At 40.0% G+C, this 27,814-nt stretch overlaps 1 protein-coding gene across 3 annotated transcripts in view; it reads right to left on the minus strand.

Moving 5' to 3' along the window:
* The window catches only part of Rel (Relish), a 116,895-nt gene extending 99,488 nt beyond the window's left edge, over window positions 1–17,407 (minus strand). The window contains exons 1-2 of one of the 3 annotated variants that reach the window (XM_067154664.2): window positions 17,286–17,407; window positions 16,855–17,007 (exon numbers count right to left, since the gene is read on the minus strand). In XM_067154664.2, coding sequence (XP_067010765.2) covers window positions 16,855–17,005 — 151 coding nt within the window. In that variant the 5' untranslated portion in view covers window positions 17,006–17,007; window positions 17,286–17,407. Of the gene's footprint in view, window positions 1–16,854; window positions 17,008–17,094 lie in introns of all 3 variants that reach the window. The other 2 variants (XM_067154663.2, XM_067154666.2) reach the window with 2 other exon arrangements.
* Between the last annotated feature and the right edge of the window lie 10,407 nt (window positions 17,408–27,814).

Consider the following 27,814-nt stretch of genomic DNA (forward strand, 5'->3'; position numbering starts at 1 on the left):
GAACCCAGAAGGAGAAAGTCTTCTAGATCTATGTGTAAGGAATGGCTTGAGAATAAACAACAGTTGGTTTCAGAAGCAGCTAAGTCATAAAATAACAAGATACAGTTGGAATGGAGATACTAAAACTCTGATAGATTATTTTATATCTGACAATGAAGCAGGAAAGACCATATGTGATGTCAGAGTTATACCAAGTGAAAGCCTGGACAGTGACCACAGACTTCTCCTCGCAACAATAAAGCACATTGAAATTTATAGACCTCAGAAATACAGGAAACCAAAAATTAAGACATGGGAGCTAAAGAAGACAGAGAAACAAGTTGAATACACAAAAAAAGTGACCAATAAATTACCATCAGATGCATTACAAGAAGGCAACATCGAGTGGACTAGATTCAAAGAAAGCATTGTCGGAGCTGCATTAGAAGTTTGTGGTAAAACTAATAGCAAAATGAAGGGAAAAGAAACTCCTTGGTGGAACGATCGGGTGAAGATTGCTGTGAAAGTAAAAAATGAAACCAGGAAAGCCAGAGACAAAGAAATGCAAAAAGGAAGTCAAAGGAACGAATCTAGAGTAAACGAACTGCAGCAGAAATACAGAAATCAGAAGTTACAAGTAAAGAATTTTGTGGCCGAAGAAAAACAGAAAGCTTGGACTGATTTCACAGATAAACTAGAGCAAGACAGCAAAGCTAATTCTAAACTACTTTATCGAACAATATGAAATATAAGAAGAGACAATGAATACATAACAGCAATAGAGGAACCAGATGGTAACACAGTTAGGGAGGAGACAGAAATAAGGAAGACCATGAAATCCTATTTTGATAATTTATACAACAGTACTGGGAAAGACTCCAATGATGTAACCACGCAGGTCAGTTTAAGCTGCAATGATGAGCCTGACCAAGAGAGTCCGCCAACATGGAAGGAAGTAGAGATGGCCCTTAATAGTATGCCCAAAGAAAGATCTACAGGATTTGATGAAGTCAGTGCAGATATGAACAAAGCAACTGGTGCAATAAGAATACAGTGTCTTCATAGAGTAATTAATGCAATATGGAAGGACAGGAAAGTCCCAGATGATTGGAAAAAGGGAATAATAATACCTCTCTTCAAAAAAGGAAGCCGGAAGAAATGTAGCAATTATAGAGGGATCACCGGAAGAAATGTAGCAATTATAGAGGGATCACTTTATTGTCTCATGGTTTGAAAATATTTGAGAAAATACTTGAAAAAAGGCTAAGGAAAATAATAGAACCGCAACTACAGGAAGAACAATATGGATTCAGAGAACACCGATCAACTGCCGATCTCATATTTGCACTTAGAATACTGTTAGAAAAGCATTGGGAGAAGGGCAAAGACTTAACACTAGTGTTTTTGGATCTCGAAAAAGCATTTGATAGTGTTCCAAGGAAGACTACATGGGAATGTTTAAGAAAGAAGAATGTACCCAAAGGGCTTATCCAGAAAGTTAAAATGCTTTACGAAGACTGCTGCAGTTGCGTACAGATAGGAAACGGTAATTCTGATTGGTTCCAAACCACTAAAGGAGTGCAACAAGGCAGTACCCTTTCACCATTACTTTTTATCACTGTCATGGATGAAGTCATGAAACAAATTAAGCAGAAGAACAATATGGACATCAATGCATTTGAATTTGCATATAATGTAGTAATTTGTGGAAATACAGAGAAGGAAGTCCAAGAGAGGCTGAACACCTGGAATGAACATTTGAAAGCACACGGATTAACAATAAATAAATCGAAAACTGTTACTATGTCTGTCAACAGGCAGAAGAAGAAAGGAAAAATAATGCTGGAAGGTACACAACTGGAAACAGTAGACCAATATAAATATCTTGGGTGCATCATTTCAAGTGATAACAGAATACGGCATGAGATTAACAACCGCATTCAAAAATCAGCTCAGTTTTACCATCAAGTTCGGAACCTCCTCTGGAACGAACAAGTTCCTTTAAGATCAAAGCAGATTCTATTCCAATCATACTTCACCCCCATAATAACATATGGCCTAGAAACCTGCACAACAACCCAACAAGTGGACAGCAAACTACAAGCCGCAGAAATGAAGTTCCTACGAACTATGGTACAGAAGACAAAAAGGGACAGGGTAAGGAATGAAAGAATAAGGGAGCAAGCTGGTGTGTACCCATCCCTGAATGAAAAAGTGACAAGGGCCCGTTTGAAATGGTTTGGCCATGTCAAACGAATGGACAATGGAAGGACAGCAAAACAATGGCTACACACAGTCGTGGCTGGAAAACGACCGGTAGGAAGACCTAGGAAGAGGTGGCTGGACCAAGTGAAAGAGGACATAGGAACAAGAGGAATCAGCTGGGATGTCGTCTTGAGAGAAGTGTGGCACATGGACAGACAGAAGTGGAGAGTGCTCGTAAACCACACCCGGGCAACTGGAGTGGAAAACTGATGATGATGATGATAATATTTTGGACTGCTTGTGAAGTCTTCAGCCCAAAAGAGAACATCAACAAAGGTTATGTGATTATAGGGAAAAAATCTAGAAAACACAACCTCAATACTTCGGCATGTGTGGGGAGTTTTTTCTTCAATGAGACTGCACCACATACACTATGGACAATACTGGACACTTCCATATTCTCCCGTACTAAAGTGAGACATAATGACAGCGGCGCACCCGACCGTAAACATCAGTCTGCAAGATTGAAACTACAAATGTTGTGTGTTAAAATCAATAGAAATAATGAAACTCAATAATGATTTTGTTCTGTCTGAATCCTTGACTGAATGGTTCAGCATTGAGGCCTTCAGTTCAGAAGGTCCCAGATTCGACTACTGGCCGGATCGGATATTTTTAATCGCGTCTAATTAATATTTCTGGCTCGGGGACTGGATGTTTGTGTTCGCCCCAACACGTTTCTCTTCGTATTCAGACAACACACTACACTTCCAACCACCACAGAAACATGCAATAGTGATTACTAGACCTCAGATACGTAGGTGTTTCGATGTTATTTTAGCAGCCTAAAATACTCTCTGAAATAGGTTCTAAAATATTTTTAGGCAGCTTCAATTTTAAGTATTTTAGTAGCCATAACTTAAAAATCATGTTTATTTTGCTAAATTGATAATAACTCGTTAGGTGGAAATATAAAACAAGTTTCTCTCACCTTTTAGATGGAAACATCCCAAAACATAATTCTACCATCCGACATGAAATGGGGAAACACCTGCAACCACTTTTCAATTAAAGACGACTTGGAACCTGACACTTTTGGCATGATTCATAGAGCATCACTACTCAGTTTCAAGGCCATCCCCCTAGGTGTGACAGCAATCAATGTCTCCTGATATCTCGCAAAGTGGCACGTATTCTCTATAGTGTATTTGGCTGCAACTCCAATAACCACCTCCATGTCAAAAAAGGAATATGCTCATCAACTGAAGCACGTAGGCCTAGTACAATATATTTTTATTTTTTTCAGCCTGTAATGTACAATCAATCAATCAATCATACTGATCTGCATTTAGGGCAGTCGCCCAGGCGGCAGATTCCCTATCTGTTGCTTTCCTAGCCTTTTCAGAAATGATTTCAAAGAAATTGGAAATTTATTGAACATCTCCCTTGGTAAGTTATTCCAATCCCTAACTCCCCTTCTTATAAACGAATATTTGCCCCAATTTGTCCTCTGAATTCCAACTTTATCTTCATATTGTGATCTTTCCTACCTTTAAAGATACCACTCAAACTTATTCACCTACTGATGTCCTGCCACGCCATCTCTCCACTGACAGCTCGGAACATACCACTTATGATATACTAACAATTTGTTGGTTATTTTGATCCACCTTTTCAATACAAATTAATACAATACAATACAATACAATACAATACAATACAATAATTTGTATTGAAAAGGTGGATCAAAATAACCAACAAATTGTTAGTATATCATAGCATAGTTCAATACGGGTCTAATAATGAGATTAGTTACATGTAACATACCACTTAATCGAGCAGCTCGTCTCCTTTCTCCCAAGTCTTTCCAGCCCAAACTTTGCAACATTTTTGTAACGCTACTCTTTTGTCAGAAATCACCTAGAACAATAGCTGCATTTCTTTGGATTTTTTCCAGTTCTTTAATCAAGTAATCCTGGTGAGGGTCCCATACACTGGAAACATACTCTAGTTGGGGTCTTACCAGAGACTTATATGCCCTCTCCTTTACATCCTTATTACAACCCCTAAACACCCTCATAACCATGTGCGGCGATCTGTACCCATTATTTAAAATCCCATTTATGTGATTACCCCAATGAAGATCTTTCTTTATATTAACACCTAGATACTTATAATGATTCCCAAAAGGAACTTTCACCCCATCAACGCAGTAATTAAAAATGAGTGGACTTTTCCTATTTGTGAAACTCTCAACCTGACTTTTATCCCCGTTTATCATCATACCATTGCCCACCGTCAATCTCACGACACTATCGAGGTCACCCTCCAGCCGCTCACAATCTTGTAACTTATTTATTACTCTGTACAAAATAACATGATCTGCAAACAGCCTTATCTCTGATTCCACTTCTTTACACATATCATTGATATATATATAAGAAAACATAAAGGTCCAATAATACTGCCTTGAGGAATTCCCCTCTTAATTGTTACAGGGTCAGATAAAGCTGTGCCTACTCTAATTCTGTGGGTTCTATTTTCTAGAAATATACACACCCATTCAGTCACTCTTTTTTCTAGTCCAATAGCACTCATTTTTGCCAGTAGTCTTCCATGATCTACCCTATCAAATGCCTTAGATAGGTCAATCGCAATACAGTCCATTTGGCCTCCTGAATCCAGGATATCTGTTATATCTTGCTGAAATCCCACAAGCTGAGCTTCATTGGAATAACCTTTCCTAAACCCAAACTGCCTTCTATCAAACGAGTTATTAATTTCGCAAACATGTCTAATATAATCAGAAAGAATGCTTTCCCAAATCTTACATGCAATGCATGTCAAACTTACTGGCCTGTAATTTTGAGCTTTATGTCTATCACCCTTTCCTTTATACACAGGGGCTACTACTATAGCAACTCTCCATTCATTTGGTATAGCTCCTTCAACCAAACAATCAAATAAATAAGTATTTCAGATATGGTACTATATACCAACCCATTGCCTTTAGTATATCCCCAGAAATCTTATCAGTTCCAGCTGCTTTTCTAGTTTTTAACTTTTGTATCTTACTATAAATGTCACTGTAATCATAGGTAAATTTTAATACTTCTTTAGTATTACTCACAGGCCCTATCTGGACATTATCCTTGTAACCAACAATCTTTACATATTGCTGACTAAATACTACTGCCTTTTGAAGATCCTTGCATACACACTCCCCTTGTTCATTAATGATTCCTGGAATGTCCTTCTCTGAACCTGTTTCTGCCTTAAAGTACCTATACATAACCTTCCATTTTCACTAAAATTTGTATGACCACCAATTATGCTTGCCATCATGTTATTCTTTGCTAGAATCAATTTCCTAGTAAGTTCCTTCAATTTCTCCTTCCTTCCATAACCATTTCTACCTCTATTTAATTCCAACCTGCACCTCCTTCTTAGTCTCTTTACTTCTGTGTTAAAATATAGTGGATCTTTACCATTCCTTACCACCTTTAAAGGTACAAACCTATTTTCCAATTCCTCAACAATTGCTTTAAACCCATCCCAGAGTCTGTTTACATTTTTATTCACCATTTTCCAGCGATCATAGTTACTTTTTAAAAACTGCCTAACAGTCCTACTTTTAAGACCTTCCTTTCTTTCACATTTATTTTTAACTACGACAAAAACAGCTTTGTGATCACTAATACCATCTATTACTTCGATTTCTCTATAGAGATCATCTGGTTTTATCAGCACCACATCCAAAATATTCTTCCCTCTAGTTGGTTCCATCACTTTCTGAATCAGGTACCCTTCCCATATTAACTTATTTGCCATTTGTTGTTCATGCTTCCTGTCATTCGCATTACCTTCCCAACTGACATTTGGTAAATTGAGATTACCCGCTAAAATCACGTTCCTTTCCTTATCGTTTCCCCACATACCCGATTATCTTATCAAATAATTCTGAATCAACATCAGCTCTACCATTTCCCGGTCTGTACACTCCAAAGACATCCAGTTGCCTATTATCTTTAGAGATGAGCCTTACACCCAGAATTTCATGTTTTTCATCCTTAACTTTTTCGTAGCTTACAAATTCTTCTTTCACCAGAATGAATACGCCCCCTCCTACCATTCCTAGATCTTTGTTTGTTGTGACAGCCTAAACATCAGGGTATTTGGATAAGCGTTACTCCTGCTTCCACCAGTGGTTCCTTTCCATTCATCAGAACAGCCCATTGTGCATCATTCTGACCAGTATAACCTCTGCACTGTAAAAAGTTCATCTTGTAATTCCTGTTAACCCCTTCCCAGTGTCAACCGCTTATAAGTCTCAGAAATTTATAGATAATTCTGATATCTATTGGCCTTATTTTGCAACAAAGTACTATATTTTATTCCCATGGAATATCGTAATCCATGTAGAATTCATGTGGCCGTGCACACGTTTTCGAAGCAATATGGCTTCCGCGCCGTAACCCTCGAACGTAAACACACAATGTAATTTCGCAGTGATATTGAGTGAATGCTCTTGCTTTGCAATGAAAGTGAAGGTGAAAGTGATTATTATTCTTCCGAATCGAGTGATGAATTCCACGATGACAGACATGAATGTGAAGAAACTGAAGATGTTCAGACTGCCTGGGTTACGTTTGGAAGGCCGCGCAACAGACTCGATTTTAACAGCTACAGTGGGATCATGCTAACTTTCAGGATAATCCCGAATCCCTTGACAATATTTAAATATTTTGTTAATGATGAATAATTATATGAAGGTAAAAAAATTCCACAACACGTGGAAAATTAATGCTCAGTTAAGGGGTTAAAATATACTGAAATATCAGCTACTACTTGCCTGATCTGTTTTAATTTTCCTTCAAACAGAGGCTGAAGATATGATTTTCTTAAGAGACTTATACGCCCTCTCCTTTACCTGACTGTCCTGAAGCAAAAGTAGTGTGATCCCACCCTAAAAACCATAATAAACATTTGGAAAGCAACATTTTTACTTTTCTTTTTAACAAAAAGAGAAAAGTAGATAAAGCTGCACGTTAGATTTCATCATTTGTTTTTATTGATTAATAATAATAATAATAATAATAATAATAATAATAGAAAAAAAATTATCACTATAGACTTATGCCTTTCAGCGTTCAGTCTGCAAGCCTCTGTGAATTCACTAAACGTTGCAACAATCCTCTATTTGCAACTAGTGCTGTGGCCTCATTTAATTCTATAACTCTAATCTTTATCTGCAGAGGTTCAGACCTGCTTTCGGGAAGAATACACACTTACCTTACCTCTTCTCTTAAAATCGTTAGAAACTGAGTCTCTAATCATCGTCGTCTTGGTCTACCTCTACTTCTTTTAACCTCCATAACAGAGTTCATTATTCTCTTAGGTAACCTATCCTCTTCCATTCGCCTCACATGACCCCACCACCGAAGCCGGTTTATGCGTACAGCTTCATCCATCGAGTTCATTCCTAAATTAGTCTTTATCCCCTCATTCAGAGTACCCTCCTGCCATTGTTCCCACCTGTTTGTAATAGCAATAATTCTTGCTACTTTCATGTCCGTTACTTCTAACTTATGAATAAGATATCCAGAGTCCACCCAGCTTTCGCTCCTGTAAAGCAAAGTTCGTCTGAAAATAGACCGATGTAAAGATAGTTTCTCTGGGAGCTGACTTCCTTGTTACAGAATACTGTTGATCGCAACTGTGAACTCACTGCAGTACCTTTACTACACCTTGATTCAATCTCACTTACTATATTACCATCCTGGGAGAACAAACAAGCTAAATACTTTAAATTATCGACTCGTTCTAGCTTTGTATCACCAATCTGACTTTCAATTCTGTTGAACTTCTTACCTACTGACATCAATTTGGTCTTCGAAAGGCTAATTTTCATACCATACTCATTGCACCTATTTACAAGTTCCAAGATATTAGACTGAAGGCTTTCAGCAAATCTGCCATTAAGACCAAGTCGTTAGCATAGGCCAAACTGCTTACTACATTTCCACCTAACTGAATCCCTCCATGCCATTTTATAACATTCAGCAGATGACCCATGTAAACTACGAACAGCAAAGGTGAATGATTACAGCCTTGTCTAACCCCTGTAAGTACACTGAACCAAGAACTCATTCTACCATCAATTCTCACTGAAGACCAATTGTCAACATAAATGCCTTTGATTGATTTTCATAATCTGCCTTTAATTTCATAGTCCTCCAGTATGGCGAACATCTTTTCCCTCAATACCCTGCCACACGCTTTCTCGAGATCCACGAAACATATAAACACAACTGCCTATTCCTCTTGTAGCATTTTTCAGTTACTTGGCGCATACTGAAAATCTGATCCTGACAGCCTCTCTGTGGTTTGAAACCACACTGGTTTTCATCTAACTTCCTTTCAACGACTGACCCACCCTCCCTTCCAAGATGCCAGTGAATACTTTGCCTGGTATACTAATCAATGAGATACCTCGATATTTATTGCAATCCTTCCTGTTCCCTTGCTTATAGATAGATGCAATTACTTCCTCTGTCCAATCTGAAGGTACCTTATCAACACTCAATGCTAATCTTACTACTCTATGAAGCCATTTCTTCCCTGCCTTCCCACTACACTTCACCATTTCAGGTCTAATTTCATCTATTCCTGATGCTTTATGACAATGGAGTTTATTTACCATCCTTTCCACTTCCTCAAGCATAATTACACCATAATTTTCCTCCTCCCCATGAGCTTGGCTGTTCACAACACCACCAGGAAGATTTCCTGTTATTAAGAAGATATTCAAAATATTCCCTCCACCTCTCCAGTGATTCCCTGGGATCTATGAGTTCACCTGAATTACTCAAAACACTGTTCATTTCCTTTTTTCCTCCCTTCCTAAGATTCTTTATTACTGTCCAGAAAGGTTTCTCTGCTGCTTGACCTAGCCTTTCCAGGTTATTACCAAAATCTTCCTACGACTTCTTTTTGGATTCAACAACTACTTGTTTCGCTCTGTTTCTTTCATCTACGTACAAATCCCTGTCTGCCTGGGACCTTGTTTGGAGCCATTTCTGATAAGCCTTCATTTTACGTTTACAAGCTGCTCTCACTTCATCATTCCACCAAGAAGCTCGCCATTTCCCATCTTTACACACAGTTGTTCCTAGGCATTCCCTTGCTGTTTCTACTACAGCATTCCTGTATGCCACCCATTCTCTTTCCATATCCTGAACCTGCTTACTGTCTACCGTTCGAAACTTGTCACTAATCATATCCATGTACTACTGTCTAATTTCCTCGCCCTGGAGATTTTCTACCCTTATTCGTTTGAAGACAGATTTCACTTTCTCTACCCTCGGCCTACAGATACTTAGTTCACTACAGATCAGATAGTGGTATGTATCATTGAAAAATCCCCAGGAAACTCATACATTCCATCAGATTTCCTGAATTCAAAGTCAGTTAACATATAGTCTATTATGGATCTGGTACCCCTAGCCTCCCATGTGTAGTAGTGAATAGCCTTATGCTTGAAGAACGTATTCGTAATTGCTAAACCCATACTAGCACAGAAGTCCAGCAAACGCTTCCCATTCCCATTAGCTTCCATATCTTCCCCACATTTACCAATCACCCTGTCCGACTCGTTGGCTGAATGGTCAGCGTACTGGCCTTCGGTTCAGAGGGTCCCGGGTTCGATTCCCAGCCGGGTCGGGGATTTTAACCTTAATTGGTTAATTCCTACGGCATGAGGGCTGGGTGTATGTGTTGTCTTCATCATCATTTCATCATGATTCGCAGGTCGCCTACGGGAGTCAAATAGAAAGACCTGCACCTGGCGAGCCCAACCTGTCCTGGGATATCCCGGCACTAAAAGCCATACGCCATTTAATTTTTTTTACTAGTCACCCTTTCTTATCCCTCAGTTCTATTTTCAACTCTCGCACTGAAATCGCCCATTAGCACTATTCTATTCTTGCTGTTGACCCTGTCCACGATGTCACTCAATGCTTCATAAAACTTGTCAACGTCATCCTTGTCTGCACCCTCACATGTTGAATACACTGAGACAATTCTCATCCTAATTCCTCCAACTGACAAATCTACCCACATCATTCGCTCATTCACGTGCCTAACAGAAACTATGTTGCGTAAAATGGTATTTCTGATAAACAGCCCTACCCCATACTCTGCCCTTTCCTTTATAACATCCGTCAAGTACACTTTATAATCTCCTATCTCTTCCTCGTTATCTCCCCTTACCCGAGTATCACCTACTCCTAGCACATCCAGATGCATCCTCTTTCCTGACTCAGCCAGTTCTACTTTCTTTCTTCCATAAGCCCCATTAATATTAATAGCTCCCCATCGAATTCCATTTCGTTCGCAAAGTTGTTTCCAAGGAGTCCCTCGCCTGTCAAATGGGAGTTACTCCCATAGATCTGAGGCTTGCTTAAAATGTTCTGAGCTTGGTAAATTCGTGAAGCAGGATACTACTCTACTTACACATAGTCCAAGTGAGGATCTCTCCTCTATCGAGTTATGGACCACCAGTGGATTGTATAGTTCTAGTCGCCTAAGCACAAGGAGGGCCATGACCCAGAATATGCCCGAGATGCCCACTCCCATTCCATAGCAACTGGTATCCCGACTCTCAGGACCACTTACTAGGCCACTCAGCCGTTGCCCATGGTTCACGAACTGGGACACGACTGCAGTCACCCACACCATGACCCATGAATAATAATAATAATAATAATAATAATAATAATAATAATAATAATAATAATAATAATAATAATACCAGGCGAGTTGGCCGTACGGTTAGGGGCGCGCAGCTGAGAGCTCGCATCCGGGAGATAGTGGGTTTGTATCCCACTGTCGGCAGCCCTGAAGATGTTTTTCTGTGTTTTCCCATTTTCACACCAGGCAAATGCTGGGGCTGTACCTTAATTAAGGCCAAGGCCGCTTCCTTCCCATTCCTAGGCCTTTCCTGTCCCATTGTCAACATAAGACCTATCTGTGTTGGTGCGACACAAAGCAAATTGCAATAATAATAATAATAATAATAATAATAATAATAATAATAATAATAATAATAAAAGGTCCAGGTGTTAGCATTTATGTTGGTGCTGTTCATAGTCTTATTAAGCTGATCTTTATAACGTTTCAGCAACAACTGCGCAAAACCGTGTTGTTTGGTGCAAAGCTATTGCAGAAGGTGTCTCACTGTTTGAGCAGGCACGTCGCAGACAACAAATTGAAACCCATGAAAAACGGAAACTATGTCAGATCCAACAGCGTCCTCCACCCACCTTAAGATATGACCTGTGTGGCCACCTGTTTCATGCGAAGAGTGGCTTGATCGGTCATCAGCGACATCTCTGCAGAACCAACAGACTAAGAAGAACTGCAGGAGAAAAACATATTCTCGGAAACGAGTAGCGGCCAACGACGACGAATAATGAGGGGGATTTAAGAAAGACGAGAAGAAACCAACATGACGTACTTGGTCGCAGACAAGAAATTGAAACCCATGAAAAGCGGAAACTACGTCAGATCCAACTGCGTCCTCCACCCACCTTGAGATGCGACCTGTGTGGCCGCCTGCTTCGTGTGGAGATTAGCTTGGTCGGTCATCAGCGGTATCTCTGCAGAGCCAACAGACTTAAAGAAGTATTCTCGGAAGAGTAGCGGCCGACGACAGCGAATGAGGGGAATTTAAGGAAGACGAGAAGAAACCAACATGACGTATTTGGTCAGAGGAACAGAAATCGCAACAATCGATGAAAATGAAGAACTAATGGGCAAGGAGGAAAGCTCAACAAATGTTTATTCCGCGTGGTCCTAAGTGACCCCTTTGTGCACAAGAAGAATTTTGTGTGAATAATACAGGGAGTATAACTTAAGTCTTCGCACTTCCGGCAATAGACCACGGGAATCCCCGAGCCAGCGCCATACGGCTTGTGACAAGCTTGGTGTTGTAAGAAGTGTTGATAGCTGGCGCAGCAGATACTTAACTCTCACACTCAGTTCGCTAGTAACTATTGGACATTTTAAAGTGCATTATAATGTTGTATTTGCGACGGTTAAGTACACTACAGCACAGAGAATGTTTTTGGTCGAGTGTCATTTGCACAAGAAGAAACCAGTTAAAAGGTGCCTTCGAAAATTCCGTAGACAGTTTCCTGATTTGATAGTACCATCAAAACATTACGTGAAACAACTCGTTCACATATGGCGTAGTACTGGTTACGTAAATAATAAGAAAAAACAGCGGAGAACAGCTCTCACACAGGAGAGGTTAGAGGACATACGAGCAGGACTACAAGTCAGTCCACATAAGTCGCTTCGGAGAGTAGCTCAGGAAACTGGTATTTCACATTCGTCAGCACGTAATGGAACAAAACGATTACATTTACAATCTTACTGGTCTTGTTCAGTCCGTAACATACTGCTTAAGATTTCGTTGCAAGAATAATATTCTGCAATTGGCTAATGAACGGTGTTCACGACAGTATCGTGGATCTGAACTTTATTTATTTATTTATCTATCCTCAGCATGTATATGCTGGTGAGTTCTGTTTTGTTTAGCTTCTGTAGGCATAATCATGACATGACGCTTCTTTGAGACAGATTACATCCGGTCACCATTGCGGGAACTGCGCTCTCTGTCTCTGCTACCCTGTGTTCCTATTCCTCGGTACTCCACTACGAAGTCTTAAATTATACTCCCTGTGCTAGCCTGGTGCAACTTTGTAAGGCGGACCCTCCAACAAAGGTGGACGGCACCTGCCGTGTATGGGAAACTGTGTGTTGTTGTAGTGGAGGTTAGTTTTGTGTGTGATGTATAGAGCTGTATAGATGTTGGGGAGAGAACAAACACTCAGTCCCCGAGCCAGGGAAAATAACCATTAAAGATTAAAATCTCCAACCCAGCCGGGAATCAAACCCTGCACCTTCTGAACCAAAGGTGACTATGCTGACCACTCAGCCGAAAGGCCAGACTAAAATAAACTTGTGTCCTCAACCCGAGGTAGAGCAGCTCTTTTCAGGCACACCCCCAACGGCCATGTATCATTTTAACCACATACCAGCACTCCAACCATTATTAAATCTTTGGCAGTACCAGAACGGCAGATAATAGCGTTACAGTTACACTACGGAGATGGACTAAAACATGACAGAGGAGCTAGAGGGGGTAGTGCAAAAAGGTACCACCCACAGTTACGATTAGGGAGACCAACCATCCTGCATTTGGCATCTTTGGAATCATGGGCTCCTGTTACTACACATTATTTTATAATTCATATCTTTTATTATTACCCAAATTTAAGTCTCACTGCTGCAGAACTAACTAATGTGTTCTCAGAACATTCAATGATTTATTGATTCCTCAATCGTTTTGTTTCTCCAACCCTTGTCCCGTTTCGCGTCTGGTATGAGGTGAGATGAATCTGTCGTGGGGGGCTTTTTATGACCACATGCCCTTTCTGACGTCAACCTCATCAGAGGAGTTAATGAGATGAAATAAATGACATGATATGACAGTAGGAAGCGAGAGGGTGAAACCCAGTGCCGGCACATAGCCTACTCCTGTCGAATAGCACCAAGGGGCCTGCTCAAGGTTTTAGTCTCCATCCGACGGACGAATCACCTCAACAGCGTCATATGCCCTCACTCCAAATGAGCACTGCGGAGAGGTTTGGAATTTAACCCAAGCTTTTGGCACGCAATTAGTGATTAGAATTTGTATACCACCACCTCCCCTATCCTGCTGGCCAACATTCTGATGGTAAATTCTTTTTCGACCAACGGAACTCAAACTGACTAAACACAGTGTCAAACTGTTTATACTTCAACGCCTTATTGATCATAGCCACCAGGCAGGCTCTTCTCGATTACCCAATAACCGAGCATATCTCGCCCGCTAACGTATGACTTGCCAGTTCCGGTGTGAAAGTTATTTGGTGATGTGTGTGCACTAACTGTTACAACAGCAGCAATTTTTAAGTTCAACTAAATCAGAGAAATGTGTCCAAGTACGAAAAGTATATATACCACTTACCATCATTGGTTTATTTTCAGTATACATGCCATGCAAAGTGAGGCACCAGGGGTTAGAAAATTTACTACTGTGCTGTAATGACATCTAACTAAAAGATAAGTATCTGTACTGAATTACGGGACTGACGGCGACTCCACAATGAGTAACCGGTAAAGCTTCCATACCCAGGTCAAAAGTTTGGTTAGAGATCTAACAAGGCGCAGTTCAGATGATGTCAGAACACACTCAGCAGACTCGCCAATATCAGTGTGCGGGGGTATGGGGGAGTTTCCAGGTTAAATCATGAAGCGGCATACAGGCCTCTAATACCCTGTGACAAAACCATTGGTCTGGATTGGTTAGACTACTGTTCTGGATAATTTATTTTTACCAAATGAGACGTTCTGTGGCTGAACATGATGCGAGTCTATCAAAGACTTTAGGAAATGTAGTGTAGGTATTTAAAAAAAATAATACAGTGAGTGCGCTAGTAACACCAGCGTAACGACACAGAGATGTATACTCTCTGGAGAGAACAGCTGTTCTTCTCGCTGGAACTTTCATTGTAATGAATAGTTACGCCATGCTGTGCAACAAATGCATATCCTAATAAAATAATGTTAATTACTGGATAAGTATATTTAGTAGAGTGTTCAGAACATAACAGGAAACTTGGCCAGCCAATAGCAATACAGAAAATGGTTGCATTTCACTAACTTACACATTCTCTGGTTTAGAATTCTTCTATATAAGTAAGAATACTTCTTGAGGCAGCATGGTGGGTCCCTGGCAAGCATAAAGGAGGGATCTCTCCTCTCTTTCATTTATCTATTTATTTTCCTCTTTCCTAAATATGCACACTGGGTACAGAAGTGCTACCAAATAATTTCAGCCAATAGCAGCTTCCTTTCACCCGAGTTCTTTGAAAAATGTCATCCATTTCATGATGTTTTACTATAAAAGTAAAGATACTATTTAGGGCAATTCCCAGCAGATGCACAGAACTCTTATCTCCCCTACATGTAATACAAGGTAAGATTAAAAACATTCCACTTCTTAAATTCTGTAGACCTACTTTATTGCTGGCACTATTATAGAAGTTATACCATCACACCAATGAATTTTAGGAGCAGCATCGTTCAGTTAAAAAATTCAACTAATGGCAGCAACTGTTGATGCGAGAATACGTCAACACATTTTATAGCCTAATATTTGTTTGTATGTACGTATGTACAACCCGTGTCCCGTTTCTCTACGGGGTCAGGTTTGGAGCAAGATGAATCTTTGTAGAGTTTTTACGGCCGGATGTTATACCCTAATGTCCAGATAAATAAATATAATGCCAATGAACTCATCACTTTTCCTACAAGTAATATGAGGTAAGATTTACACAATTTGCCTTTCAAAATAACACAACTTATGTTATGTACAGTTTTGCCATTTTCTTCACTGCATTACCCATAAAACATAAATTCAGCACCTCAGTCCGTTAGTTAACCCTCAGCTAAATATTGCTATCGAGAAAAAGTAGGCTGTTATTCTCTAAAGGTGCTACCTACCATACTTTTACTTAGAGGAATGAAATGTTGGATCTTACATTTTCAATACCTTTCATTTCCAAGTGTAATTACTCTACTTTTTTAAAATCTGACTGAAATTTACTTTCTTCTACAATTCTTTGCAGCATAATGGTGATTTTAATAAGGTGAAATAATTGATGTTGTAAATAGACTTTAACCACACACAAAAAAAAAAAAAAAAAAAAAAAAAGCCTAACCATGAAAAGCCTGGTTAGTCAAGTCAAGCAATAAACATTATTGTTCCACAACAGTCAGGAAGTAACAATATAACCCACCTGCTTATTATCCAACACCCAACCTCAACATGTGCATGAGATAACAGGTTCCAAAAGTAAAAACTACCCTCCATCTCATTACAGTAAACATCCTGTTATTTCCGAAGTGGACCAGGGTTTGATGAACTCCGATATTGAAATTGAACTGTATACTTCGCATCACGTCGATGTAAAACGCAATATACAAGTAAAATATAAATGCCCCGATGATATCCAACACCAAAAATCCTAAATAAATGACCAAACTGAGAGTATCCACAAACTCACTGTCAAAATTCGGGCGTAACCTATAAATAAACAAATCAAGATGGACTCTGCCATCTGGTGGTAAACGTTTGCAAGTTATCGAAAATAATCTGACGCAATATACAAGCTTCAAAAGGCAAACTAGACCTTTTACATCGTTTTCAAACAATAAAATTGATCTACATCAGTTCATTATAGTTCCACATTTTAAGTTTTAAACATTTCCAGCGATTAATGTTAAGATCTATTTAGTAGGTCGCAAAATAAATGAAAAGCAAAAAGCAAGCCTATTGGAAGGGGCGAAAGGAATGTAGCTGGTAAAATCCATAAATGACGGGAGTCCCCCTACGAGTTAGAATACAGCCTCATAAGAGGAACTTCAGGAATTAATGTAGTAACCAAGCTTAGGACACTGAAGACAAGGCCAACTAAGACTGAGATCATATTGATGCGAACACTACACATTGCTGGCACCGTACAGGTATTACGTGTAATCTTATAATAAATAACTCACACATTTCCTCCATAGCGGAATCTGGGAGATAAATCACTTGATGTGGGGACAGTTGTATGGTCATTGGAGATGCCATCGATATATTCGATGATTCTTGGGAATCCGCTGAACTGTTGGAATATGAACTCGGGCTTGGAACTGTATTCATCATGCCTGTGAAAAATTGAGGTTACGTTACTTGCCACTACCTAGACAAAACAGTTCATAGTGAACAATTGACCATTATATGACGTCACATACCCAACGTTACATCAGACATATTCGAAGGCGAAAGCAATTCATTCCAAGCTACTGTTGGCATTGCAACACTCGTCATGTTAAATAACAAGCTAGTAAGTAGTCTTGAATCAATTTGTTTACACTTGCAATTGCTTCGAAATGCTACTAACAGAGCACCACAACTACTACGTGAGCGCGAAGACCGAACTTACCAACTGTACTGCCTCAACTGGTGAAATCTCTCGCAGTAACAAGTTTTAACCACTCTTGGTACTTCCCCGTATGTGAATTCCCAACCGCTGTTGCCAAGTCCGCGTCAGAACAAGCATGGCACCGCACGGAGGGACGTCTTCAACGAGGTGACGTAACTGTTGACAAGTGACTGCAAAACAGCGATGAGAATGATGGGATAAGATCCAGTGCAAGTAAAGAATGCATTGAGTAAGCACACAGGATCGTGGGTCAAGAAAAATTATGCTGTAATCTATCTTTCTTCCTTTCGCTATTGTCTTCATAATTAATTTATGTTATACACAGTCCAGAACACACTATGTATACCGGTAGTGATACTACCGTAATAAATTATTTATTTTACGTCCCACTAACTACCGTACTTTTACGGTTTTCGGAGATGCCGAAGTGTCGGAATTTCATCCCGCAGGACTCCTTTTACCAGCCAGATCTACCGGCAAGAGGCCGGCGTATTTGAGCACCTGCAAATACCAATGAACTGAGCCAGGACCGAACCTACCACGTTGGGCTCAGAAGGCCAGCGTATTAGGCGTCTGAGCCACTCAGCCCGGCTTAGCATGAACAACAACCCTAACAAACAGAGTCTGTTGTGCGTTTCGGGTCACGTAGCTATGAGATGGTGGGTTCGAACCCCACAGTCAGCTATCCTGAGAATGTATTTTTATTGTTTCCCATTTTCACTTCCAGGAAAACGCTAAGATAGTTCTTATCCATGGATTCCAGTCTATTCGTTCTCTCTCCCTGCCTAATTCCATTCACCATCATTAATTTCATCTTCGTTAGCTCGCAAATTCAGGTTGTGTCGGGAAGGGCAACCGGCCGTAAAACATGCAGTTTCACCTCACATCATCCCCGACACCATACCGGGAAACGGGAATAAGGGGTAGACATACTTACAATACTTTAATGTTTAAATAATATGGATAACAAAAAAATCATACCATGTAATTTATTATTAGGCTTTTATGAAGAGGCATTGCTCATTTTAACTTCGTTTTGTTTTCATGTTTGTCAACGTTCTTAATTAGTATTTGTCCACATTGATTAATTGTAATTGCTTTATTTAAAACCTCAAAAAGTAACTCAAGTTTAGTCATTCAATTTACAGTTATTTTCGCCTCACTCACTGCATTTTTGTGTCACATAGAATGGCCCATTTAACTTTTAACCTAGGTCAGTTATTGGTCTCCTGTGTAAAAATCCTGCTAGTTTACAGCGTATTACAATAACTATTCATTTCTGTTTACATTTTGGTTTCCGAATTTTCTCTGAAATGTTATAAAAGAGAAAGTCCAGTGTAGTGAATACAGTTTTACATTCTAAACTTTAATATGGTCTAGAGACAGATACCATTTTTTTAAATGTGATGGGTGGGCGGGCCCCTGGGTGGGCGCGCCCCTAGGCACCCAGTATGAAATATTCCACCAAATTGATTGTTCTGGTTACGCGACGATGTAGAACCTATGTATGCAGCACTGAAATGCACGCACCAACCGACCATATGAGCAACATTTTTCACGCCTCTCATCACACGGACTGGCTACATGAGGAATATCATCGATAATGTCCGGCTCCGTGGCTAAACGGTTAACGTGCTGGCCTTTGGTCACAGGGGTCCCGGGTTCGATTCCCGGCAGGTTCGGGAATTTTAACCACAATTGGTTAATATCCCTGGCATGGGGGCTGGGTGTATGTGTCGTCTCCATCATCATTCCATTCTCATCACGACGCGCAGGTCGCCTACAGGAGTCAAATCAAAAGACCTGCATCTGGCCAACCGAACTTGACTTCGGACTCTCCCGGTACTAAAAGCCATACGCCATTTCATTTCATTTCACCGATAATATCTCAATCACTGAGAGAGAAAAATGAAAGTAACAAATGATGTTTAACATGTACAGAAGACATCAGGTCTCGCCTGCAATGGCAGGTTGGGCAGGATCCAGGGGCCTAGGCAGAAATTATTTTCGGAGGGGGGGGGGGATATTAACTATTAAAATTTGAGGACTTCTATAAAAATGTATGTCTTTCTTTCTTTCTTTGTTTCTTAATATTCCGAGCTCGATATCTGCAGTCGCTTAAGTGCGAGCAGTATCCAGTATTCGGGAGATAGTGTGTTCGAACCCAACTGTCGGCAGCCATGAAGATGGTTTTCCGTGGTTTCCCATTTTCACACCAGCCAAATACTGGGGCTGTACCTTAACTAAGGCCACGGCCGCTTCCTTCCCACCCCTAGCCATTTTCTGTCCCCTCATCGCCATAAGACCTATCTGTATCGGTGTGACGTAAAGCAATTTGTAAAAAAAAAAAAGTCTTTCTTAATCCATTTACCCTCCAATGTTGGCTTTTCCCTCGCACACAGCGAGGGGTCCCACCTCAAGGGCAGTGTCCTGGAGCGTGAGACTTTGGATTGTGGGATACAACTGGGAAGGACAACCAGTATCACGCCCAGGCGGGCTCACCTGCTTGTGGGGGGATGGGGAGATTGGAAGGGATAGACAAGAAAAAGGAAAGGGAAGCGGCCGTGGCCTTAAATTTATTGAACATCTCCCTTGGTAAGTTGTTCCAATCCCTAACTCCCCTTCCTATACACGAATATTTGCCCCAATTTGTCCTCTTGAATTCCAACTTTATCTTCATATTGTGATCCTTCCTACTTTTAAAGACACCACTCAAAATTATTCGTCTACTAATGTCATTCCACGCCATCTCTCCACTGACATACCGGAACATACCACTTAGTCGAGCAGCTCGTCTCCTTTCTCCCAGGTCTTCCCGGCCCAAAGTTTGCAACTTTTTTGTGACGCTACTCTTTCGTCGGAAATCGCACAGAACAAATCGAGCTGCTTTTCTTTGAATTTTTTTCCAGTTCTTGAATCAAGTAATCCATACACTGAACCATACTCTAGTTGGGATCTTACCAGATACTCATATGCCCTCACCTTTACAACCTTACTAAACCCCTAAACACCCTCATAACAATGTGCAGAGATCTGTATCCTTTATTTAAAATCCCATTTATGTGATTACCACAATGAAGATCTTTCCTTATATTAATACCTAGGTACTTCCAATGATTCCCATAAGGAACTTTTACCCCATCAATGCAGTAATTAAAACTGAGAGGACTTTTCTAATTCTAATTATAACATTTGAAAAGAAATTGTTCAAAATTTCCCGCCTTTTTAACAATATGTCACTGTTTCCTTTTAAGTTCCAAGTTTATAAGAATTTTTGTACTTTTCTTTTTTAAAAGTGTGTATCAAACCTCCGCCTACAAAATGAACCTCAATCACTAACATACACTGTGATTTAGATATTCGGGTCGAGTTTTTATTCTGAGTACCTGAAAATATTAGTTTTTGTAAATAAATATATCACATAAAATCTAATAGAAATCCTATTGACCTGAATGTGGCACGCTGTGGGAGGAATCCCTGGGAAAAAAAAAAAAAAAAATCATCATTATCCGTGGAACAGTAAGCGAGTTATGAAGGAAACAGTGATATATTGTTTAAAAGGTGGGAAATTTTGAACATTTTATTTTTAAATGTTATTATTAGAATTTTGACATTATTGAAGTTGCTTCTAGTTGCCAGGAAGGATGCCAGTACTGGAAATGTGCAGCATTTGTCAACAAAATTTGTGGCATGTTTAACAATTGAGTGAATGCCACCAGAATGCTCTATGAGAAGTATTAGGAGAAAGGTAAAACACTTATAACTGTTTTCCTGGACATCGAGAAAGCATATGACCATGTACCATGCAGGCATATATGGGAATGTTTGAGACATAAAGAAAGTGCCCGATGACATCATAGCACGAGTACAACGATTATGTGATGAAACCAAGCGTTGTGTCCAGGTCCAGGATGGAAGGTCAGGTTGGTTCGAAACGAAGAGTGGAGTTCAGCAAGGAAGTTGTCTTTCACCATTTCTCTTCATAATCATAATGGATGAAGTTTTAAAAGCGGTTAAGAGAAATGATCCAACAACTAACACCCTGGTTTTTGCTGATGATGTAATGGTATGGGGTGAGACAGAGGCGGAAGTACAAACTAGACTAGATCTCTGGCATGGAGCTTTTACAACCTTAGGTCTCAAAATCAGCAAAACGAAGACAGTTGGCTTGGTGATGAGTAGAAACTCTCCAACTGTTCATCTAAGAATTGGAGATGAGGAGATGGATATTGTAGACAACTTCCAGTATTTAGGTAGTGTTCTGTCATCAGACAATACCATACATCAAGAGATTAGTAACTGAATACAGAAAGCTTCCAAATTCTATCACGCTGTACGCCAAATACTTTGGGATGAAACATTTCCGTTAGTTTCCAAGATCAGCTTGTACAAAATATATCTAGTACCTATATTGACATATGGCCTGGAGGCAGCAACACTTACTGGACTAACAAAGAGTCGTCTTCAGGCAATAGAAATGAAGTTCCTCCGTTCTTGTCTACAAAAAACAAAAATGGATAAAATAAGGAATGTGGATATCCGACAACAGCTTGGATTGGAAAGAAGCTTGCTGGAGACTCTACAAGTGAAGAGATTGCATTGGTATGGTCATATGAAAAGAATGAACCCTCACAGGACTCCTCGAACATACTTTGACCACAATGTTCCTGGGAAGAGACCAAGAGGAAGACCTCGTGATGTTTGGGAAAAACAGATAATAAAGGACCTTGAAATTAGAGATGTGAACTGGTGTCACATATATGAGCAGCATCTGTGGATGGATAGAACAAATTGGAAGAGGCTCGTACACAACCGCACCCAGCTTGCTGGAGCGAAGAAATGATAATGATGATGAGTGAATATTTTCCCCCTGTTGAGCTGGGTCTCCCCCCTTCGATCAAGTTAGTTCCTTTAAGAAATGAGCGTATACCACAGAGTCGTTTTGTACCTTCTCATACTTCAAGAAAGCTCGGACTTCAAGCTCTGCGTAACATAACTGTCTATAACTGGTATCTAAGAAAACAAGAGGAAACACCAATTAGAGGAACTGGAATTCATTTTTGAGATAGTGTTGTAAACAAAAATTCTAGCTTCTAATCGATCATCCCAAATTATGCAATCAGAAAATGTAGTGCTTGAAAAAACTTGTTCTATACTTGAGAATGCAACTTGTAATTGAATAGTGGTATAGACTAACTAACATTTTTGGATTAAGTCATTTTTTTGAATCTACATTTTTGGTAAGGAGATGAGGAATTTGCAACACAATGTGAAACAGTGGAAAAATATATTCTGATGACCTACGCGAGGACAAGCAGCTAGTAGGTTAAACGGAATATTTCAAGACCACAGTTTTTAATGGCTGTTTGGAGATTATTTTAGATCATTAAAAACAGATTTGTGGGTATAAATAACGTTAAGCAATTCTTCAAAATTATTTCCACAATATTTCTAAATGCTGCATCTGATGAGGAGTTTTATAATGCAGGAGCAGCTTTACAAAATTAATGAGAGGAAGATTTCCCATTGAATGCCCAGGCCAGAAACGCATTGATAAACTCTGTAGCAGACTCACTAATAGCTGCACGGCGTTTAACCCGAGAATATGTTCAGCTCGCCTGGTGCAGGTCTGTTGGCGATTTGTTTTCAAAGTGACCTTACATTTAGAAATTCTGCCATAAGATGATATGTCAATCACATTTTCCTATTTTTCCGTCAGAAACATGATAAAATTCCACAGTGCTAGTTGTTGGTTATGTACGTCCTTTTCAGAGTCGCATATGTCAACAAGGTGTTTCAAAGAAGATAAGTTCTTAAAAACACTGTTAACTGCTTATAAATAATGGGTTTTCCCCAATAAGATGAACTGTTATTTTTCCCAACTTGAGATGACTTTCCTTGGACATGGTTTCATATTATGTAATACGTACTTACCTATAAAATGTCGTACAGTTTGCATATTTGCTGGGAGATCTTTAGAAGATAGGTCCAGCAGCCAATGTTGTTGCTTCCTTAGCACCACCCAGGGGTCACGTGTAGGTTTTTTTTTTAAGGTTTAACCTACGGAGTGTAGCAGAAGAGCCTACCCTGGAGATTGGTTTGATTTTCTATAGGCCAATACAGAGGTTCTAGAATGGATAACATCTTTGGACATTAAAATATAATGTACTTGCTTTCTTGTTTCTGTATATATATATGCCATACGATAAATAAATAATAACCTATAAAATTAAATCAGTATACGAGCGTTTTTATTCCATAATTTTTAAATCATGTCCTCTCGACATCTGGTTAGCACAAGGTTCCCACGGAGGTTTGCCTAACTGTCTTTCACGCGTCTAGCGTCTCTAATCACCGGGGCTAGGATTTGGATGACATGCCACCTTTTAATTGGTTCACAATTATTTATTTATTTATTTAGCGTTTGGCTGTACATATCAATATTAGTCAGAAAAAAAATACATATTTACATTATTTACAGTTTGCCTTTCAAGTTGTTAATAAAGTCTATTACAGCTGGACCTGCTTCCACAAAGTCACTGAAGTTGCCACTATAGGAATACGTCGGGCAGTCATTCACTATGTGCCGTATGGAGCACCACAACTGCATTCTGGCGAAGGTATATGTCCCCACTTGTAGAGAAGATCTGCACATCTGCCATGGTTTGTTCTTATCCTGTTCAGTGTTGACCATGTTTTCCGGGGTAGGTGAAAGCCACTTGGTGGTGTTGTGATGTCTTGCAGCTGACATGGAATGTTTTTTACTAATTCATCCTTCCAGGTTTGCAAGAGGTTGAAATTATTGTTCACCAGGTGTCTCGCTGTCCGGATGGAGGGGTTCCGCGAACGTAAACGCCTAGCTTCAGCAGCAATGATGTCCTGGTGTTTTGGTAGCTGGTCGTTTGCATTTATCTTCTTATACTCCCGGAGTAAGGCGTGTTTTCGTTTAAGTTCCGCTGGTGGAATGTGACATTGCTAACTTGTACAGAAATCCTGATCATAATTCCTACATTGTAGAAATGCTTATTTATTAGGTAATTTTCCGTCATTTTTTGCCATTTTGTATTTTTAAGTCATTTTCTAAAATAATACGTCATTATTTGGACATTTTGTGGAATTTATTACGCTGTTTTATTTTGAGTCATTTTCTTGTTTGAAGCATTCACGCGTGTGGTACTGGATATTATAGCAACTTTAAGTGAGGATGAAGACGGAGACTTGAGAATCTTCACAAGGCTTTGTCAATCTGGGGACTAAAGAAACTTTATTCACCACTTACTTCTTGCAAATGTCCACATTCCAGGAGAGACACCTCCAACTGGAGGAGTCTTCCTCGTGAACAGTCGAGATTTTCTTCTGAAGACGCAGAGCAAAGTTCTCAGCGAAACGTAAGGAATGTCACCTTGTTTTTTTGACAAGAGCTTATTATAATGTCTACTATACCAACTCGATTAGGAAATTGACTGTAAAATTTCATTTAAAATTTATGTCTTTCTTAAAGTTTTTGGATCATTTTATTGCATTTTTGGCGTCATTTTATAGATTATTTTTTTAAACAGTTTTAGATCATCAAAATACTGGCCCTACTAACTACTGTTCAGGATTCGCAAGCATGCTCCACACAAAAGATTTTCATTATTTTTTCCATAATGTTTTGTGAGGTGAGCAAGGCTACTTTTGCGTGAGGGATTCTACGTACAGTCTCCTTTGTGGTCCGTCCATCTTTTGTTATTTTGCTTCCCAAATATGCCAATTCTTCCACGTCTTCAAGGATTTTCCAATTCAATTTGATGCTTGTTCGTAGATTTGGCTTCCTACTACAAACCAGGACTTTTGGTTTCATTTTGTAAATGTTCACGATGTAATCTGACATCCTGCATATTTTGTAACACATTTGAGATGTCGATGTCATTTTTTTAAGTAAAACACTTACTGGTAACTATTGTATATCATGAGTATTCCGAAGGATAATCAAATCAAATCAAATCAAAATCTCTTTATTTGCAAATGAGGTGTCTACCTCGGTGGCAAATGGTACACTAAAATACATTATTGTCAAGCACTAAATTTTAAATTAACAAGAGAAGAAAAAAATTTCTAGAATACAAAAATATACAATTTATGCTAACAATTTTTTTCTATTAAACAAACAGATCATCCTTAATAAACTTATATTGTTTACAAAATTCTACTTATAATAAAATACTTACAAACATAGTCAACTCATATACAGTATATGGAATTACTTCAAATAATACTATGCAACTGGTATAAGATTAACATTTACATGCATTTATTTACTTTTTTTTACCATTTTGGAACCTAAGTAGCATAACGACCTGCTGCGTCTTAACCAGAGCCCCTTTTGCCACCACTTTTCAGAGTTCCTGAAGGGCCTTCACAGCTACCGTAGCGGTCCCAGGGCCCTCGAAGTCCCCACTGTACTTCACCCCTACAGGCAGTCCCCTACTTTGGCTGTCCAAACTCCATGGACCAGGGGATGGAATTAATTTTTTTAACACACATTTTTTTAAAATTTACAATAGCCTGCACTGGTCGAATGCCCTCTAACATTTCATTTATTTTCCCTGTTGCTGTTTATTCTCTTCTTGAATACCTGTAAAGATTTTGGAAAAGGATCAAACATTACCGCTGGTAAACTGTACCACTCCTTCACGCCCTTCCCAATGATAATGACGGTTTATATCGCTGAATGGTATGGGCGGAGTAAGGAGTACAAGGTGAAAATGAATAAGTCCAAATAAAAGTAATGGGATGCAGTCGTACGAAGTCAGGTCCAGGTGATGCTGGCAGTGGCGGTTGGTGCATGAAGGGTTTTTGGGCGCCACTTCACCACCTTTTCAAAAACATTTAACATCATTTGACTCTGTAATTGATTATATACAGAGACGGACAAATGTAGCGAAGTCAAACTTATGTGGTGTTGTCTTCAGTTATACGATGATATCTTTATTATTTCGGTTGTAAACAATTTGCTTTTATATTTTGAAGGAAATGGCAAAGGCTTTCAAACCGTGGCAGCAGTCCAACAAGCTCGATGTTTTCTCTACTAAAGTCTTGGAGCGCCGGACTGTGGCAGGAGACCCCTCAGTAGGTCCCAAGACTTAACAAGTGTGGAAGGACGATATGAGCTTGTCAGGGAAAGGAAGAGTGCAGGCGGGTGTATGGTCTGTCCGGCAGAGCCCTCAATAGGTCCCTGGAGTTAGCTAGTGTGCGGAGTGCGGGAGGAGCATGGAAGGACGATATGGGCTTGTCAGGGGAAGGAAGAGTGCAGGCGGGTGTATGGTCTGTCAGGCAGAGCCCTCAGTAGGTTCCTGGAATTAGCAAGTGTGCGGGGTGCGGGAAGTTTGTGGTGATGGTGATTATTGTTTTGAAAAGAAGCACAACTAGGCAACCATACTCTATGTAAAACTAATCAGAGAGACAAATGGAACGGATCCGACACTTCGAAAGTATCGACCAAAGGAAGACAAGGGCCACGAACGGTGTGAAAATGAAAGACTCCCTAGGCCTCGAGTGCTCTAATACCGTCGGGGTCGGAAAAGAACAAGAGTTGATCAATGAAGGTGGTGGTGGTGGTGATTATTGTTTTAAGAGGAAGTACAACTAGGCAACCATCCTCTATCTAACACTATTCAGAGGGAAAAAGGGGAAGGGATCCGACACTTCGAAAAATGAAGATATCGGCCAAAGAAAGACAAGGGCCACGAAGGGCGTGAAAATGAAAGACTCCCTAGCCCTCGCAAACCTAATAGCGTCGGGGTCGGAAATGAACAAGAGTTGACCAAGGGAGGTCGGATAGAATAGATGAAAGTGAGGAGCTTGGCACAAGTAAGTGGAAGCAATGCCAGGACTCAGCTGAGGGCCCCGTGGTTGCCAACCCACGCTCCACAGTTCAGAGCCCCTGAGGCCCCTTTTAGTCGCCTCTTACGACAGGCAGGGAAAACCGTGGGTGTTATTCTACCGCCCCCACCCACAGGGGGAGGACACATCTTAAGACACCCAGAACTTGTTCAGTTGGTTTTTGAGGGAAGTGTAAAGGGTAAGAACGGTAGTGGTAGAGCAGGGTATCAACATGGCAAGCAGATTAGAGCAGATGTAGGATGCAGCAGTTATGTAGAAATTAAAAGGTTAGGACAGGATAGGGTGGCATGGAAAGTTGCATCAAACCAGTCTATGGACTGATGACTCAAACAATAACAACATCGCATCTTGTGTGTTGGTATAGAATATCGAGATCTCTGCTCACCCATTCTAGCCCGCGATACTTCCCTGTGCTTGCGAACGAACTTCCTCATTCCGTCTCTCTCTCTCACAGACACAAACACTAGAACGTACGTCTGGCAACAGAGCATGTTCTGACGCAAAGATTAGAGGATCCCCACAACGGAATTGATTGTGGTCATGTGATGACGTCATGTCAGCCGTCAGTTCCCTGTAAACCAGTGTGTAAGTTTCCTCGTTTGTCAAGTAGGTTGTCATTAATATTTGTAGCGAGTCTGTGAGGC

This window comes from Anabrus simplex, chromosome 10 (assembly GCF_040414725.1).
Source record: "Anabrus simplex isolate iqAnaSimp1 chromosome 10, ASM4041472v1, whole genome shotgun sequence".
Taxonomy (NCBI): domain Eukaryota; kingdom Metazoa; phylum Arthropoda; class Insecta; order Orthoptera; family Tettigoniidae; genus Anabrus; species Anabrus simplex.